The sequence below is a fragment of the Erpetoichthys calabaricus genome, chromosome 9 (genome assembly GCF_900747795.2).
Source record: "Erpetoichthys calabaricus chromosome 9, fErpCal1.3, whole genome shotgun sequence".
Lineage (NCBI taxonomy): Eukaryota > Metazoa > Chordata > Cladistia > Polypteriformes > Polypteridae > Erpetoichthys > Erpetoichthys calabaricus.
This window is the reverse complement of record NC_041402.2, coordinates 184,512,029-184,531,649: the sequence shown is the minus strand read 5'-3', so window position 1 is coordinate 184,531,649 and position 19,621 is coordinate 184,512,029. Positions and strand designations below refer to the sequence as shown.

Below are 19,621 nucleotides of genomic sequence, written 5' to 3'. Positions count from 1 at the left end.
TGTAGATTACAGTCTGCAGTAACTGTTTCAATTTTTGTTACTATCTATCCAAGTTCTCGCACTACACCAACACAATTTGCTTTGGTCAGATTCAGCTTCTTTCCATTTAAATCTACAACTGAAAATCTCTTAATGTTTCACTTCCCCTTTGATTTTTTTTTTAGATTCTTTAATAAGATTCCTAATATTTAAGTTGTGTCTTTTATTTGAGGGTTATTTATTGAGTGACTAAACAATGTGTCCAAAAGTAGAATTGCCCTATAGATCTTTTTGCTCATCTGTCAAGAGACAGGGCACAAATTTTGCAGACACACGATGCATCTGTAGTTTTTGAGTTAAAATTGTGTTGACACAAAGTTTTATTGAGGCCTACTTCTTCAGCAACTTCACAGAGAGTTAGGTGACAAAATTTCACAAATTAAAAGCACACACTTTCTCCTCCAGTTTTGGGATTATCTGCCGAAATTTGAAACTCCCAAAATGCACAGGAGACAAGTTTACTCTACTGCAAGTACTCGATGACCAATTAACATGGTGTGACCGATAATTATTTTAAAAGCTCAAAAGTCACCACCACTATCACTAGTCTGGCTCGTTGGCACCCTATTTAAGAAATTCCAATTCATTTTGGACAGAATTCCTACTAGAACAGGGGCTGTAATTTTTTTTTTAATCCAATGACACCGCAACATCATATCTAGAAGAAAGTGTGTCAGCTCCATACAGACTAAGATAGCAATGCTAATCATTGTGCCACCCGATATTGAAGGGTACCACAAAGAAAATAGAGGAGCTGCTGTAGCCGAGGACTTTCCAGTACTCTTGAAAACAACTGTAAAGGCTGTACATGTTACATATTTCAGAAAGAGGTTTGGTAAAAGATGTGTAGCTAGGCTGATCAGGATATATAAATTGGTCTGGAAAGAGCAAGTACAGATGTGAGCAAGGTAAGGAACTGGGTGTCCTGTTCGGAGCTGGATACTAATCTGCTCCCAATACTGCCAAGAAGGGCTCTGGCACCCAGCAACTCAGTTAAAGAAAAAAAGTATGTTCAGACATATGTCTGGAATTATGTTTGCTCAAATCTTACCACCAACTCAAAAGGCGCGACAAATGTATTGTGATTTAAAAGTCACATATATAATAAAAAGCTAAATGAAAAAGGTAAACACTGTATCACAAGTAATTATACAAATTAAGAATTTCTAAAAGAACTTATCCCAGGCACTGCCAGTATACTCCGCCTCCATTACAGTGCAACACTGTTCAAATGGAAGAAAAAAACATTTTTTTCAGATTTATCTTGGCACTTGCACACCCTTCTAAACCAAGATCACACACACCCTATGCAACATGGATATACAAAGTGACTTACCTGTACACAATCTTATTAATGTGAAGGAACTCCAATCCCAGGACCACACAAGCAGCATAGAACCTTTATATTTGAAAAAGCACAATACAACATTAAGTAGAAGCCTCTCATGGTGTGACTTTAAACAAAAATAAATAAATAGAAAACAAAACAAACAATAATAGATTAGCCATTGGCCAAACACACACTATATCTATCTCTATAAAGATCTACAGATAGATACTCGTATATCGACATCTCTTTCTGCATCTCTATACAGTTGTGGCCAAAAGTTTTGAGAATGAAACAAGTGTTGGTTTTCACAAAGTTTGCAGCTTCAGCGTTTTTAGATCTTTTTGTCAGATGTTTCTATGGTAGACAGAAGTAGAATTACAAGCATTTCAGAAGTTTCAAAGGCTTTTATTGACAATGACATGAAGTTGGTGCAAAGAGTCCATATTTGCAGGGTTGGCCCTTCTTTCTTTTTCAAAACCTCTGTAATTTGCCCTGGCAGGCTGTCAATCAACTACTGGGGCAAATCCTGACTGATGGCAGCCACCCATTCCTGCATAATCAATGCTCGGAGTTCGTCAGAATTGGGGTTTTTGTTTGTCCACCCGCCTCTTGACCACAAGTTCTCAATGGGATTTAAGGTCTGAGGAATTTCCTGGCCATGGGCTCCAAATTTTGTTCCCTGAGCCACTTAGTTCTCACTTTTGCCTTATGGCCCGTTGCTCCATCATTGTTGGTCACCAAACTGTTCTGGGATGGTTGGGAGAAGTTGCTCTTGACGGATGTTTTGGTGCCATTCTTTATTCATGGCTGTGTTCTTTGGCAAAATTGTGAGTTGGGTGTGATTTATTAGACAATTGTAATTCTTTTGAAGTAAAAATCTATTTGATATCATGATGTGGTCTGAAGTTATTGAGGTTAAAATGGTGCAAACGCTCACCCCAAAATAAAAAAAAAAAATCAAGACCAGAGATAACCTCACTAAAAATTGTCTAGATGTTTATATGTAGAAAATATACATTTTTATTATTACACTAAACTGTAAGTTAGACTATCCAGGAAAAAAAAACAGGCACTTTTGTAGAAACAGAGGCAGTGGTTTTCACACAATACTATAATCCAGCATTCTTCAACCTTTTTACACCGGCGAAAATTGGAGAAATATTTCACAGACCGGCTGACGGCTGAGACAGAAATAAAAACCAATGTAGATAGTATTTTATTTATTAAATCTAAATGTTATAAAATTACAATTTTAAGTTAGTGCGACATCTGCTGCTGCTTTGTTAGAAAATTTGATATACGTGGCTGCAGCGTGGGTTCTGAGAGACGAAGCACTGCATTAACATCCAATCGATTTCTCGGTTTGGTTTTTATTACTGACTAGGCTGATAAAGTCGCCATACAAATAAGGAAGTCGAAAAAACAAACAACAATTTGATAGCTTTATAACTCAGAGATGGATATTCTTTTTTGAGTGATATCCAAAATTGAGACAATGCTTGCATTTTATGTCTGGACACCAGAGTGACATCAGAAGACAACTCGAACAGCTTTTCTTTCTCATGAGGATCAAGTGCACATGATTTTATTCCAAGAAGGGATTATTAATCCAGAGGTTACCTTTACGAGGATCCTCATTTTCGGGGAAATAATTATTGAAGTTTTCAGCTAATGCCCTTAAAATGTTGACTTATTATGTTGAACCAGTAACTGCGCACTGCATGATAACAGTGAATACACTTGACTTGAGCAATCACTGTTTTCATATTCAGTGTTTGTGTTGCAATTACTTAGTACGTTTTCCTTAATTTTTCACTTAAGATGGCACTTAAGTCTTCAGTCTGCCTCACGAATGATTTAAGATATGAAGAGGTAGGGGAAGTGACGGCGAAAGTTGTAGGGAATGAGAACGGCACCGGTACGCATGCGCAGCATGGCTGCCCTGCTGGCAGCTGCTGAGAGTTGATTTCTACAATAAAATAAAAAGAGGAATAACTTTGGAGGCCAATGATCACCTGGAAAGTGGATAGTAGACCTCACGTAGTATATGTGTACCAAATTTCAGGCCAATAGTTCAAACAGTTTGCGAGCTACAAGTGATTTAAAATCCTGGACAGACAAACAGACAGCCACGTATTATACAAGAATATATGACTTTCTGGTTGACATCAGCAGCAATCAAAAATTCTTCCAAATGTGGATACATTTCTATATCTTCCTCTTGTACGTGACCTATCCCAAAGAGCCAGCTTCTTTTTATTTTATTTCTCAGTGTAAAAATATTTGTACAAGTCCCCTGAAGAAAAATATTAAGTTTGTTAAGAAGGCTAATTATTTATTTTCGCAACTACTCCTGAGTGACGTCCAGTTATCATCATTTTCATTTGACTTTTCTGAATTGTCATCCGATCACGTAATCTTTCAAAAGTCTAAAATCTCTATGCTTCAAATGCAAATGACAAGCAAGTTTGGAAGGTTTCATAGCGTCATTTGACAGAATTTCAGAACATACTACACGCAAAGGCTGTGGCAATAGTTCACTGCCAGGGGCTACAACAAAACCAAGCTTTAAATATTCCTTATCGTAATGTCTAATCAAGTTTCCTTTCTTCATTTTGGTTAGTATTGTACATTCCGAAGTATCAACATATTTATTTTTCTGTGTTTCTTCTAAACTTGAAGCACTAGTACTTGGCATACCATCACTACTTTTCTCCCGAATACTGTCCTTGCTTCTACTAAAGAAGGTTAAAAGGTTTTGCTGTTTGACTTTTTTGTCTCCATTTTGTAGGGTTTCAAACTTTACGAAAGAAATAACTTGTTTTCCAAAATATCACAACACAATATTAGAAAACAATACGTACAAGCACGATAAAATAAGAATTTTTGTGACGTATGGTCAACAGGGGAGCGGACGCAACACTGGCATTCGGTGGCCGCACACTTCGCCCATACTCAATGTCACGTGCAACATCCTGTTCACCCCGCAACCATGTAGTTCCCGAATCGCGTAGCCACAACATGATTCAGGCAAAATTTTTCACGGCTTGCAGAAAATTTCCACGGACAAGGACCAACGTTTGAAGAACACGTCTGCTATATAATATAACACTAAAGTCCCATAAAAGGGGACAGGAGGCAAGAAAGGTGCCTTAACAATAAAGAGAGCCTGTGAAATAGGTTTTTTTCCGGGAATATATTCAAGAAAGGGATTGTCGGTGAAGAGAGGTTTAGACATACAAAAATACAGAAGAAAGGCACCAAGGGTACACATAGGGCAGAGCTCCTCAAAGGAAGACCCACTCAACCAAGCAGCAATTTCGAAACAAGAGGGGGCTATAACCTGTATTTCTGTTATTTGGCACCATCATGCATTTGTTTTGCTTTATTTATTGAATTAAAATTGGGCTACCCGGCTGGTGCCCCAAGATTTTCCTGAACCTGATTCATACTATCGTTTTACCACAATAGATATAGATACACACATACACTCAATAATTAAACCCATTCATTTTTTGAAATGTTACATCAATGATGATCAACAGAATGGGATGCACCCAAGTCAATTTTTAATACTTGTGCCAATGTGATATTTCAGTTTAGTTTTTAATACATTTGCAAACACTACTAGAATCTGATTTTCCTTTTGTCACTCTGGTGTACAGACTGTTGCTTGATGAAGGAAAAACTTGGTTTTAAATGATTTTTACCATAAGGCAGCAAAATAATGTTAAAAAAATTATATAATAAAAATTTAACAAACTTTTTTGCTGTTGCTAGAAAAGCCCTTCTACACACAGGCTATGGGGTTTAATTTAGGGGTACAGGCTTGAAGCAGAAAGCCAGCATCTCTCAAGAACATTTATACAATATGAATTAGTCTATCCTGTCATTAGTGTGAAATCCATTTTTTTCCTATTATTTGGATCATCCTTTATGTGCCTCAGCTTTATAAAACCTTTTGTCTCACTTTGTGCTACTTTGCGGAGGGCTCTGTGACAATACCAACTCTGAAAGGCGAGGATGTCAAAAAGATTATACAGCCTGTCTGTTGCCACATCGGTGTTATGCCAGAAGCTGTATGCCACATCAAAGTCACGAAGCAGCAGGGTTGTATACTCCCACTTTAAACTTTTTGTAATTTCTTACCGTGCCTGCTTTTCCGAGAAGACGTTAGAGTGAATGTGCATCATGAGATCACCACCTGGAGAGTAGTCCATGACAAAGCAGACATGCTCTGGGGTCTGGAAACAGGCAAACAGGTTCACCAAGAAAGGGTGCTGGGATCTGTTGACAGTTTCAAAAATGCGCTTCTCGCACATTAAGCTATGTGGGAGGCAGAAAGTGGTAAGTGTACAGAACCAAATAAATAAATGCCCACACCCAATCTGCTCCAACCAACCTGTCAACCTCTCCTCTGGTTACAATGTCACCTTTCTTCAAAGCTTTGATAGCATACAACTTTCCAGTTTGCTTGTATTCGGCTAGAAGAACCTGTGGGTCAATCACAGAGCAGCACACCACAATTAGGAACACGGTCATAGCTATGAAAGGTAGAGACCATCAATATTTACCTACAGGGTGCAATGTTAACCTGTCAAAAGTTTACAAAGGAGGGATGGCACAACAGTCCTCCTCCCTGAAAGTAATAATTTAAAAACTAAGGATGTCTAGAAAAGCATCAGTGAATCTTTTAAAACCTGACATTAAAGTGACCCAAATAGTTAGTTGTTGCCTAATGTGACATTCCTCCTTCAAACTGAAGAATTGCCAAACCACGTGTGAATAACATGCATGACAGGTGGGCATAAAACAAATTTTATGGTTAAATTTGTTTTTTGCTCACAGTACGTCTAAAAAGCATGAAGTGCTTTTAACTTTGATTAAAAGACACGAATGCAAACTGCTGCCTTCAAATGAATGCACCACTACACAAAAAACGCAATTTTCTGTGTGCACAAGGTGACATAATCAAACAAAAACCGTACTGAGGCACAGTTTGGTCTGTCTCTTAGTTCTTGTAACTTTACTTAAAACAAAAGAAAGATGGTATCTTGGACAGGACGGACCCAATTTGATACTTTGCAGGTGCAATGCCAGTTGAGTGCTGCATTTATAAGTAGGCAGTTAAGTAATAACGCACAAGACTAAACTCTCTCACTTTTCTCCCTTTACAGTTATAAATACCCCTGAATATTGATTTTTCATTACTGCTTAATCTATTTATTAGGCATTGTATGTCACATCAGTGAACACTTTAGTAGCAGACTGCAAGAGAAACTGCGTGTTGACTAAGGTAACTAAACTGAACATTATCAAGATTGTCCTTTATTCTTTTAACAGCTTTACAATCAATCAGAAATACAGCAGTCATTTTCTTTTGTCTTTAATGAGATAGAGATCCCGCTTTCGCTTGCTGCAATTGATGCTTAACAGTCCTGGCATTCAGCACCAATAAATGAGGGTCATTAGCTTCAAGAGTGAACTGGAACAGTATTAGGTGCACAACAATCCTGCTAGGGAGCCAAAGTAATATTTAAAAACTTGTTTAAAGTGCAAATTCAGATCCAAGAGCAAAGGATGGGGTAGAAAAGTTTTGAAGCAATGTGTTTAAGAAGCTGGTCTGTTTTACTAAGGATAATACATGCTGTTTGAACATACAAACTTTGCTCTGCCTATGCCTATTTGTAAGTGGTATACTGTATAAAAAGAGGATTTGTGAAATGAGCAATAATCCTGAGAGTGTGTGAGGAGTAATACAGTTACACAAATCAGTGTGAGGTAAAGCAAACCAATGTTCTTTTTCCATCTTTTTTTTTTTTTTAAATATTTTTGAATTATACTCAATAGTGATATTTGATCTGACAGCTTACTTTGAATTAACTTTGGTTTGTGACAGAAGTTGAAGTAAATCTCAATAACAAAGCATTTCACCATATAGCCATGATTTAAGACAAAAGCACGAACGCTTTACCAGTGCTTCAGTCACCGGATCAGGCAGGAATCCCAAAGATGGCAGATTAGGATGAATCAGGGCCTTTATCAAGTTGAAAAAAAATTCTAACAATTCTAATATCCATACTTCTTAGCGGTCAGTTTTAGGTCTATGACTAAACAAGCTAAGGAATGTCTTTGTCGAGTCAGAGTGGCTCAGGTAGAATGGAGTTTACATGTTGCCCTCCAAGTCTGCATCTCTTTCTCTCTCTCCCAAAAACTGCTGGTGTCCTTCTAATCGCTGCTCTATTGAGAGTATCCTGTTCTACTGCCTCTGCGTGTGGTTTTCCAGCTGCACAACAGCGCAGAGGAAAACACTTCAGCGGATCGTAAAGACTGCCCAGCAGATCATCGGCTGCTCTTTACCCTCTCTGGATGAACTGCACAGCTCACTGCCTCAGGAAAGCAGAAAATATCTTAAAAGACTCCTCACACCCCGCTCATGACATGTTCCAACTGTTGCCATCAGGCAAAAGATAGAGGAGCATCAAAACAAAGACTAATAGACTGAATAACAGTTTCTACCCTTTTGCTATTGGGGCTCTGAATGCCACCTAATCACCTCCAATGCAGCAGTGCAATAGATGACATCTTGTTCAATCGTGTTCATGGGCAATTAAGGTCTTATGTTGAATGTTTGTGTTCTACTTTATTTCTTCTTATCCTTTTTTAATTATATTTATTTATATTTTGACACCGCAGGGACTACACCGTAGTCGTCGTATTTGTTACAATGACAATAAAGATATTCAGATATATATGGAAGCAAAGGTCTGATACGGTTTGCATATTTGTAGTTAGTAATCCACAAAGGGAGAAAATGAATCATGTATTTTGAAAGCTTAGTTTTTTATTCTTACTTTACCAATCTGTCAAGTGTCATCATCAGAGACAAATGATTAGACATACTGGAATCAAAGGCAATATAAAGTAAATGAGGGTGTGGTGGGGGGGGGAGAGAGAATCAATAAGGAGTAGTGGCTCTGAGGCTAGGGATCTGCACTGGCAATCAGAAGGTTGCCGGTTCAAATCCCGTAAATGCCAAAAGGGACTCTGCTCTGTTGGGCCCTTGAGCAAGGCCCTTAACCTGCAATTGCTGAGCGCTTTGAGTAGTGAGAAAAGCGCTATATATAAATGCAAAGAATTATTAAGGTGGGGTTTGGAGGGTGTTGGTCATACTTTATTATTTAGATGTTCTTCTTTGTGAGCCAGCATATGCGGGATTCACCTCCAAAAGTTACTAAATATCATTACCATTTGAGAGCTATGATTCAGCCAGCCTGTGGTGGGTTGGCACCCTGCCCGGGATTGGTTCCTGCCTTGTGCCCTGTGTTGGCTGGGATTGGCTCCAGCAGACCCCCGTGACCCTGTGTTCGGATTCAGTGGGTTGGAAAATGGATGGATGGATTCAGCCAGCTCTCTGGCACTTTTAGTATTAGCCATGAATTTTACTTGAACCAACTTGACCAACACACCCTCATTTGTGACATATTGCATTTACATTTACATTTACAACATTTAGCAGACGCTCTTATCCAGAGCGACTTACAACAGTGCTTAGTAGTTTGACTGTTCTTCAGTCTTTAAGGCTAGGATTAAATCTACTGTCATTAAACAAGTTACCGCTGACCAAGTTGTACACAAAACCATGCTAGAAAAAAAAAATTGTAAGTAGTTAGTACAAATTTTTTTTTTTGTTTTTTTTGGAGAAAAGGGGACTTTAGTCCCCCAAGTGCTGTTTAAAGAAGTGTGTCTTCAGGCGACGTTTGAAGACAGTGAGGGTCTCCGCTGTTCGTACAGCAAGAGGAAGTCCGTTCCACCACTGAGGAGCCAACACTGCAAAGAGTCTTGATACATGTCGTCCTCTTCTTTTAAGTAAGGGTGGTTCGAGACGAGCAGTGCTTGATGTTCTGAGAGAGCGAGAAGTGACACGCTGCTTAACCAGTGCTGATATGTAAGGTGGTGCAGTTCCAGTTTTGGCCTTAAAGGCAAGTGTTAGGGTTTTGAACCTGATGCGGGCAGCCAAAGGGAGCCAGTGCAGGTTCCGCAGCAGAGGTGTAGTGTGTGAGAATTTGGGAATATTAAAAATGAGTCTTGCAGCTGCATTCTGGATCAATTGAAGTGGTCGTGTTGCCTTTAGTGAAAGTCCAGATATCAGAGAGTTGCAGTAGTTCAGCTTAGAGATGACCAAGGTCTGGACGAGAAGCTGAGTATGCCTCTGTAGTGAGAAAGGGGTGGATTCTCATTGCCTTTGATTCCTGTATGTCTAATCATTTATCTCTGATGATGACGACAACACCTGGTAGGATGTCAAAAGCTTAGGAATAAAAAAAACTATTTTAAAATACGCAATTCATTTTCTCCCTTTCTTGGCTACTAGCTACAAATAGGTATATATATTATATAAATACATAATAGAGATGTAGATATACAGTATAATAGAGACAGAGAGACACATATCTATCTATCTATCTCTTCCCCTCCCTATATAGTGTATCTATCTCTTTATATAAATATACACACATACAAATCTTTTGCAGTTTGACTTTACAGCTGTTGTGGATTTCTTTTAAATAGATGTTCTAAAGGCTGCTCTGTGAAACTGGATTCAAGGAGTTTCCATTCACATTCTATTATTCTATACCTGTCTCCGTGTGACTACCAACTGTTCCCCAACATGAAATTATATTTCCATGGGATCCATCTCCCTATGGATTAACAAGTCAGGTCAGCTACAGAGGAGTGGTTGCACAAGCAAGACAAAACATTTCATGTATAATATATGTGGCATGTAAAGCTTCGTAACTGTTGTAACAATATTAGTGTTTTCAATGACGAAGTTAAAAAATAAAAAACTTCGTTGGTTTTATGGAGGTTTTTCTTAGTAAGTCAGATCCAAACCTTTCTGGTCAGCCCTCCTACTGTATATCAGCAAATGTAGAATGACTCTGGATGGCATTCAATATATAAAATATTGAATGATAGCATTGCTAGAGAATGATGGCTTGTTTCATTTAATATTTAAATGGTGTATAACTGTAGGTATGTGTATTGCAAAGGAGTACAGAAAAAGAACCTATGAACACAATTTGAGCCCATCATCCCCACTTTACCAGCTAAACACAGCAGGTGGCACAAAACTGTTTAATGAGCACCAGAGTGTCTGTTATATGAAGGTTACATAAAGGCTGAATGCTGTAAATATACAGATGCACTTTCTGTACCCCTTGGCTATGTTCACAAAAAGCTGGTGAAGATGCTCAATTATTCACAGTTAGTCGATACTATGATGCTCAACCTTACGTTGCTACATGAAAGCTGCATAAAGGCTTAATACAGGCATACAGGCTAGAAGTCCAGTTGAACACCATCCATGATAATAAATACGGTCATCCCACTAGCAGCCTTGGGCTTACCAAATACAGCAAGTATGGTAGACTATGCATGTAACAAGCTGGTTTTGGTATACTGCATTTTGCAGTTAAAGATAAAAATTGATCTATGTAAGTCAATAGACTTGCAGAATACAAAACGTGACTATGCTCATGGAGAAGAACAGAACAAGTCCTGATGCAACAGGTCTGTTTGGGAAATATTAACAGTCAAATGCAAACTAGGCTGGACTGCATTTTGGACAGTCAACATTTCCATTTTTTTATTTCACAGGAGAAGAGCATCACCAAAGAGAAATAATAATTCTTTGCATTTATACAATGCTTTTCTCACTACTCAAAGCACTCAGCAATTGCAGGTTAAGGGCCTTGCTTAAAGGCCCAACAGAGCAGAGTCCCTTTTTGGCATTTACGGGATTCGAACCGGCAACCTTCCGATTGCCAGTGCAGATCCCTAGCCTCAGAGTATTTGTTATGTACGCACACATTCACACTACAGTCCTGACTATCCAAACAGCACAGATTTTACTAATTAATGGATGTTTTCCGGCAGGGGGACCATCACTATTAAATCTAATATTTAGATTTTAGTTATTGAGCAGAAGTAGGCACAAAGGTAGGTCAACCTTAGCATGCCTACTGGATTTTGAACCCCCACAACATACATCATGTGTTCTCCAGATGACCTTCCTAGTACTGTTCTGAAAGGTATTGCAAAGAATAAAGCAAAAAGATTATCTCACCTTCCCAAAATGGCCTCTTCCAAGTACAGAGAGGCACTGAAAATCATCCATCTGCAGGCCATCCTTTCTGATACTACCAAAAAAAGTTAAAATGTATGTATTTAGTATGTAAATCAGTAGCTGCATACTTGCACACCCCACATCTTATAGCAGCAACAAGTTATTTACACTACAGGCTTTGCACAGAACCCATTATCTGAATTCAGCAGCTCTCATTTTTACATTTTTAGTGGTGTGGGTGTTCAAGAAGCTTTGCCATCTGTTCTGTTAACAAAATCTCTCTCACACTACTGTCAAGCTTCAAAATTACCAGTATGTATTATTAATAAAAGAAAGAAGAAACAAGCGAGAGGGAACATTAGATAAAACCTGTGATTTTCGATGCTGTTGTTCCTTTTTTCTTCGTTAAGATTTCCTTTTACACTCTGAGAGATGGAGAAGAGAAGGTAAAACATAAATTAAGATGCTCCACCCTACTGATTAGACTGGTAATCACTACAGAACATGAAAGTTTTAAATTCTAGAAATTCAGAGGAAGCTCCTTTCCCTCATTGTTTCAAATTAGTGTCTTTCTCCAATGCCCATGACACATAGGGATGCACCGTGCCTCTAATCCATGAGACCCCAAAAAACATATCCATTTGTTTGGTTGTAGCAAGTATCTTAAGAAGTGTGTGACACAAAATCATGGATTCACAAAGGAGTGTGGAAGCACCACAGCCTGACAATCAAATGCTTTATCTGCATAATGTAGTAAATGGAAACATAATCCCCCATGGATTTCAGCCTGAGAACCAAGTTCAGTGAAACTGACCATTGGTCCACTCTAAGAATCTAATTTGAAAAAGTCCATTAAAATTGAAAATCCACATGCTCTTTTATGAACATTACAATTAAGCTCTGAGAAATTGTTAGCTAACCAGATGAGCTTAAATTTAATTACCGGTGACATGGCTGCATCCTGGCCAGGAGTTCCTAAATAGAGGCGTGGTGGCTTTGGTGGCCTCTCTTCACTAAAATTGAGCTTGATGACCGGTAGGTCACTGTTAGAAAAATAAAATAAATAAGAACCATTACTGTCTTAAATCACTTAATCCAGTTCATCGTCAACAAAGGAGCCAGCCCTGGACAGGTGCCAGCCCATTCATCATATTACCAAATTATCCATTAAGGGATGATGAAGCAAACAACTTAACTTGAAATACAATTCTGTTTGCACCATTTATAAACTTCTCATTAACTTGCACTGCCATAGAAGCCTTTCACATTATAACCCTTAACATGTGCAATTCTAAATCCTTCCCTATAATCTCTAAACTAGACCGTTGTCCGTAAAAGACAGTTCTATGGCCTGGAGGATACAGAGTTTGAAACAGGGTGCCATTGAATGCACATACTGGCCTTACTCCAGGAGAGATTTTAAAACCAGCTTTCGCCAAGTGTAGACACCAAGTTTATATGATGCCACAATGAACCAGAACACTTTTACGCTTTGTATTTTTAAAAAAATTTTGTCCTTTTAAATATACAACTACTGTACAGTAATTTCAATACTGCCAAATGGAGGCCCCTAGCCAATTTATATTCAAAAGAGTAGAACTATTAGACTTTAGGATTTAAAATATGTTGGCTCTCATCCGAGATCTCAAAGCAGCCCACTGAGGACTAAAACCTACAGTCAGCTCCCCATTTATTCTTAACATATAAGGGGTCAAAAAGTTAATAAGCCTAAAAATATATGACTGCCACCTTGAACAGACTCCTTGTGCTTTTCGATATCATTTCACCCAATAATACTCAGTTATTCAGATGTGGCTACACTCTTCAGTAAGGACAGGAAACAGAAGAAATAATCAGCCTATAATTACTTTATAATAATTTCATGATGCATTACCTAAGCAAGTACATAATATTTTAAATTGCAAACAAAAAAGAAAGCTCATGTTATTGCATATAAATCAAATATAAAAAGAACACAAAAGCATTTTTTTTGAAAACTTAAGAAAAAAATTGAAACAAAAAGACACAATTGGAGAATGCAAATATGGTAACAGTGCAAACCAAATAGCAAAAATAAAAAAGGAGCATATATAAAAAAATGAACTATATAATAAATGTAAAAAGCAAAAATACAGTAAATGCATAAACAAAAAAAAAAAATCAAAAAAGAAAAACAAAATAACAGTCCAATAAAGAGAGAGCAATAAAATTCACTTAACATTTGAGGAATTAATACTTCATGAATATATTTCAAGTAATTATATCCTGCCGATTTCTTTTGTTTTTTTAATGTTTGTGAAGTACAAGTTGCACTTAACGCATAGGGATGGATTTTAGTGCACTCCTCAGTAAGGAAACAATATGAACAGCCCCAATGATTAATATGACTGCCTGTGTTTTAGCCTCAGGTTTCTTACCCTGGGAAAGGTGTGGTCGGGCTTGACCCAGCAAGGTTCTCAGATGGTGAAACAAATTCAGGGTGACAAGAAACTGTGAGTGGGGGGCTCAATGTGCTCATGGAACTGCAAGGAGGTAGCACACTCATCATCAGTCGGCCCCAGGTTGCAATGTTGATGTTCATTTGGGCTGCTCGCAAGAAGTCTTTGCCTAAAGTAAAAAAAGAAAATAATCCTCAATAAACTCACAAAACAAACAAAAAAAAAAAGTTAAGACATTTGGTCTTATCAGTATATTCTCTTGTCTAATGTTCTACACCGGCATCAGCAACATGATAGTGCCTTTCTTGCACCAGATTGGGCCATGTGAATGAGGCTTATAGCTGTAATGCTAATGAGTGATAACTTTGGGCGACAGGCAGTGGACAAGTGAAAATAATGATAAGTCGATGCAATGTTTGGAAACCAAAGCCCAGACTAAGCCAGACCAATGTGGTAGTGACCAACACAGCATTTTCCCAGCAAAAAATGGAATGTTCAATGAATGACACCAAGAGGAAGTGGCAAAAACGTGCAGCTACCTAAAGAGTAAAAGGCCACCGCGTGAGAAAGGGATCGGATCCGTATTATTATACCAGACCAAATGGACAACTCATGTATCAGATACAGTACAAAAACATGAGAGCTACATTGATTATTTAGATTTCAACCGGTCGTAGACATGTGTAATACATGTATAAGTTTAATATGTTACTATGGTCTATGCAAATACATTTTATAAATCTGCCTTTTTCTACTCACATGCAGTTGACACAGAGCCAGATTTAGCACAGGGGTTCACCATATAAGAACTGCTAGGCAAGCATTATAAGACAAGACAGTTAGGGACAACTGCGAAATGGGCAGTCAGACTGATGACTATTGTTTACTATTTTTGTGTGTCAGCATGAAACTGTATCCTTTTTTTTCCTTGTTTGGAATGGCATGATTCACCTAAGTGGAGGCCTGTACATGAAGAAAGAGTATAAAGCCTTGGAATATTGCCTGGCACACCTTTGAAGCTGATGGACAGATGGAAGATAACGTCATCTGATCCTGAAAATCCTTCCACTGCATGGCAGACTCTACACATCGGGCCCCCACTCCCAAACTGGGTTCTTGCCATTGACTTCTTTTGTCTGTTATGCAGCATAAGCCATCATTAAAGAATGGCAAGTTATTTCTGCTATGTGATTTCTTACCGCCGTATCACTAAGGGAGGGGTATCAGCTTTTTATATTATATCTATATAGATTTGGGTTATGTAACTCGCCACAATTACAAAAGAACTCATTCCCAGGGAGCTAACACTCTTCGAGTTGGATACAACAAGTAGCACAGCTAGTATATTAATACATAAAAAAAAAAAAAAACTTAATGTCTGTCAATCTGTCATGTGATTTCTCAAGAACTAATGGAATCTTGGCCTTAATTGAAAGCCTATGACCGGATACGTTCTGGAAATCTAGAAATACAGAAGGGAAAAAAGTAGCAACAACCTGGCAGGCAGAAAAGTTTATTGTAATTAAATCATGGGTCTCTGTGCACCCATCTAGAGATAACCCACCAAGACATGGTACAGAATTCATAACCAAGTCTAAGTTCTCTTAGGTTTGTAAACAATGGGCGAAAACTTTACTCCCCCCCCCCCCCCCCCCAATATATAGCCTTCTGTAGCATTATACAATTTATTTTTTTTAATGGAATCCCCAAAAGGTTAAGTGATTTGTTCAAAGTCAGATGGTGAGAACAGAACCAAATAGCATTGAATCAACTCCTAAACCACCTCATGTATAAATGCCATGTGTAGAATTCACATTAAAACATGATGTATGGACAAAACTGGAAATGTGTATACACAAAAAAATTCAGATGTATAAAACTGTGCATACACCAAGTTTCACACACTTCCCCTTTATAAATCCCAATGAACGTGAAATTTAAAAACGCATGTGTACACGTCTACAGCTCCAAACTAACTCCTCCCAGAATACTGCATACTGAATATGGAAATCAATATAAATAACTCATTCCATTCAGTGTTTGTGCAAGAGACAATGGCAAAAGCATGTGGAAGTAAGAATTTCAGTGAATGCAAAGTGGAGGCAAGGACAAATGTACTATTTGTTGTTGTAAGCAGCAGTATTATAAGCAACAAAAGAAAGTTATGGAGTGATACAGCATAATATAGACACTCAAATGTTCAAGTTCAGAAAGTCGCATAGTACCTGAAATAATTAAAAAAGCAGTTAGGTACCAAAGGCGTGTCGCAACCTAACGTCTGTTTATTCTGTTTCAGACAATATTCTAAAAGCTGTGGTGATGTGGTGATGGTGCTGCTGTGCCCAGCTCATTTTCAGGCACAGGCTGCTGACTCACCTCTGCCTCAGAACCCACTAGGTGACCATCTGGCTGTGTGCTGACGGACACTGTTCTGGAGTCACAAAATTATGCTTTTAAGAGATATGGCCAATTAACTAAGGAGTAAGGGCTGTACTATGTGATTCTGACCACCTGTTTTCACATTCTGCTAATCACATTCAAACAAAGTTATAATGCGGTCCAATTTGGCTGATCATTTGGTGGGTCAGGTTTATCACACCACATCTCTTCAGATATGGGCAAGCCATGATTGTATGCCACATTATGCAGCACGCTACAAGCTTGCACAATGAGACACTTTCTGTGGACTATACAGCAGCACATTAATAGAGTGGAAATGCTTTCTATTTACACAAGCAAATTCATTCTCTGAAGGCACCTTTATAGTGTAGAAATGTTGAAAAGCTCCCGAGGCTAGAAACCCAAAAGTGGACAGAACTTGCAAAGGAACAGATGCAGCACAATTTCTCAAAGTCTGCCTTTGTAAAGCTAGAACCAGTTCAGCACACAGCTCCAAGACGATAGCTCTTGGAAATCGAAATTGACTTGGAAGTCAGTCGTCATCATCTCTAAGCACGTGCTCTCTAATTCTTCCATTTACAATGTCTTCTAACAACGCTAAATCAGCTATGGTAGTTGGAATAGGTTGGCCATTCTGTGCACTATTATATTGTTACAGAAGGATTACAATCAAGTGAATTAAATTTGTAAACAATATACAATTAATTTTTGTGTATTTGATAAATCTTGCTGCGGTGGGTTGGCACCCTGCCCAGGATTGGTTCCCTGCCTTGTGCCCTGTGTTGGCTGGGATTGGCTCCAGCAGACCCCCGTGACCCTGTGTTCGGATTCAGCGGGTTGGAAAATGGATGGATGGATGGATGGATGATAAATCTTGCGTTACTGATTGAAATCTGATCTCCTCTGAATCAGAAACAAGTAGCACTGCTTTGACACTGGGTGCTGCCAGTCTGGAAAAAGCAAGCAGAAACTTGTGTACGCAAAGGTTGAGGCTGCCGTGAAAATGTGCATGGCTTTACTGCTAGTTTAGTTTTATACATCTCGAAGTGTATGTGGAAACGGGCATACACAACATTTTTGTCTTCTTTAATATCACATCTATGCTGGCAAGATCTTCCTAAAATGTTAGCCCACCTTGCCTTTTGTAAACTACAAATAAATAATGTCCATATTTGACACTAATGCCCAAAACCATGTATTATTCTGTTCTACACATTATGACCACTAGATTCTAGCAACTGTGTGTGGTGCTACCACATTTTCTCAAAATAACCAGGAAGCCTTGCAGGTTTCTTATATATGAGTGTATAAAACAATATAGTGTGTGTACATATATAAAAATATATATAGAAAAAAACACATTAAAAATATTTCCTTTATAATTATTATTCTTTCTAGTATTTTTGATTCAATTGTAAAAAAGTTTCTCTCTAGTAATTTGTAAATTCCATTCAATTAACTAATTAGTCAGTAGTTTTGTGGCCTGTTATTCAGTTTGCCTGGTATTAGAATAGCAATAAGTTTGACTCATTTAAGTGAATAAGAGATGTTAATGATCTGTAATAAGGTTGTGAAGCATCCTACTATAATGAAAGAATTATGACTAATACAGAGGTTACTATGTAAATTAGGATTTCCAACTCCCAGCTTTTGTAAAAGAGACCATCACCATACTTTCCTGCTTGGCCATTTGAAGCCCAGGTTTCAACTATTTCTCTCCAATCCTGTGGAAGTGTAGTGTCAAGGTTATGTAGTAGTTTATTTGCAATTTCTTTTGCCAGTTTCACATTTTCATAAAGCTTCCAATACACATTTTTGCTGGTTTCACTCCACCCAGGAATAAGCACCTTTCGATCTCCTGTAGAAATATACTCCTTTGCCGTACTTATTGTGCCTACAAACCTTTCATAGCCTTCACTGGTCAGAGGAATTCATCCTAGGAACTTATGAAGATTTACAAAGAAAGCAGGCCAGTTTGTCTTTCTGAAACTCCATGGTGAAATTAAAAAAAATAAATACATATATATTACCTTTCTCCTTGGGAAAGATACGTTTCTGCCGTTGAAGTTTTGGGTGACGTTCAATCACAGGGTTTATGAAAGTCACCTAACAAATGAAGATAAAGTCGTCATGTTAACTTGAAGTGACAACAGCAAGAAACTTAGCTTTGTTCCACCTTCTTTGAGTACTTCGAAGAACAAGGATTTTAAGTTGCCTCCCCTGGATTCCCCAGTAGGATTTCCCATTCAAAAAGCAGTATTAATTAAAAATCAAAAAACACCTGATAAAATGATTTGGAAATAGAGGAAAGCCCTGGAAAGTACTATAAACAGAACATGTTAAATAAGTGGACATCCTCCATAAGGAACCTTCAATAAAAAGACCCTCAATATCTCAATACTAACCAATCTCATACAGTGGAATCCCTTTCACCAGAGAATATTAGAATCAGCACTGTCAGTGCTGACATTAAATTCACTTACCTCCGCAAACAGCATTCCCTGTGGCTCCAGGTACAGACACATGCCATGCCGCTCATTGTCAAGAAAGTCTTCTAGTCGCAGGAATTTAACAGCACATAGTTCTCTCCAGTCCCGCCAGTATACCCCAATTTCTAGCTCGCGAGACTGAAAGTGAAAGGGAACACATTTTTGACATAGAGGATTACTTAGCTGATGCTGGCTTCAAAAATGAGATGCAAGACAAAATGAACACACATCTCCGTTTATAATTTTAATTTCAGAACAATAAGCGGCACATTTAAAAAAAAAAAAAAAAAAGAAAAAAGAAAAAAAGAAATCAGGTCCAGTTTCAGCTCAGCTAATTCATATTCCTCTACCCACATTCCTCTGTCTTTTACAGATGGCTTAAAAAATTCATTTGACATGACACTGGAGATACCCAGTTACTTGGAGTTAAATGAAATGCCTTGCTTTACTAGTTCAGAGCGCGTTGAGAGTACTGGAGGACATTACACAATATTAAGAGAGAGTAGGGGACGCCAAAGCTTTTACATTTGAAAGATCTCCAGCTGAAGTTATGAGAGTGCTTTTTTTTTTTTTTATATATAAAGATTTGGCGCTGGTTTTCATTCTAAATGTTAAGTCACATTATTGCTCTTGGTTTTATCAGTCAACTCCTTTCTGTCATACTTTTTTTTTCCCCCCATACAAAAGGTGCATCTAAGCTCTTTATTCATTTTCTGTATCCACTGTTCACTATTTTATTGCCTGCTTTCCGATCACAGAGAAGCTAATGCCCATCATTCCAGGACTGAACACAGAG

At 38.1% G+C, this 19,621-nt stretch overlaps 1 protein-coding gene across 3 annotated transcripts in view; it reads right to left on the bottom strand.

Moving 5' to 3' along the window:
* pkn3 (protein kinase N3) overlaps positions 1 to 19,621 on the bottom strand; it is a 48,819-nt gene that overhangs the window by 12,706 nt on the left and 16,492 nt on the right. For all 3 annotated transcript variants that reach the window (XM_028808607.2, XM_051931573.1, XM_051931574.1), the window contains 9 exons: positions 18,820 to 18,963; positions 18,367 to 18,442; positions 13,916 to 14,105; positions 12,442 to 12,541; positions 11,868 to 11,923; positions 11,499 to 11,571; positions 5,772 to 5,863; positions 5,519 to 5,695; positions 1,376 to 1,438 (listed from right to left, as the gene is read on the bottom strand). In XM_028808607.2, coding sequence (XP_028664440.2) covers positions 1,376 to 1,438; positions 5,519 to 5,695; positions 5,772 to 5,863; positions 11,499 to 11,571; positions 11,868 to 11,923; positions 12,442 to 12,541; positions 13,916 to 14,105; positions 18,367 to 18,442; positions 18,820 to 18,963 — 971 coding nt within the window. The remainder of the gene's footprint in view (positions 1 to 1,375; positions 1,439 to 5,518; positions 5,696 to 5,771; positions 5,864 to 11,498; positions 11,572 to 11,867; positions 11,924 to 12,441; positions 12,542 to 13,915; positions 14,106 to 18,366; positions 18,443 to 18,819; positions 18,964 to 19,621) is intronic.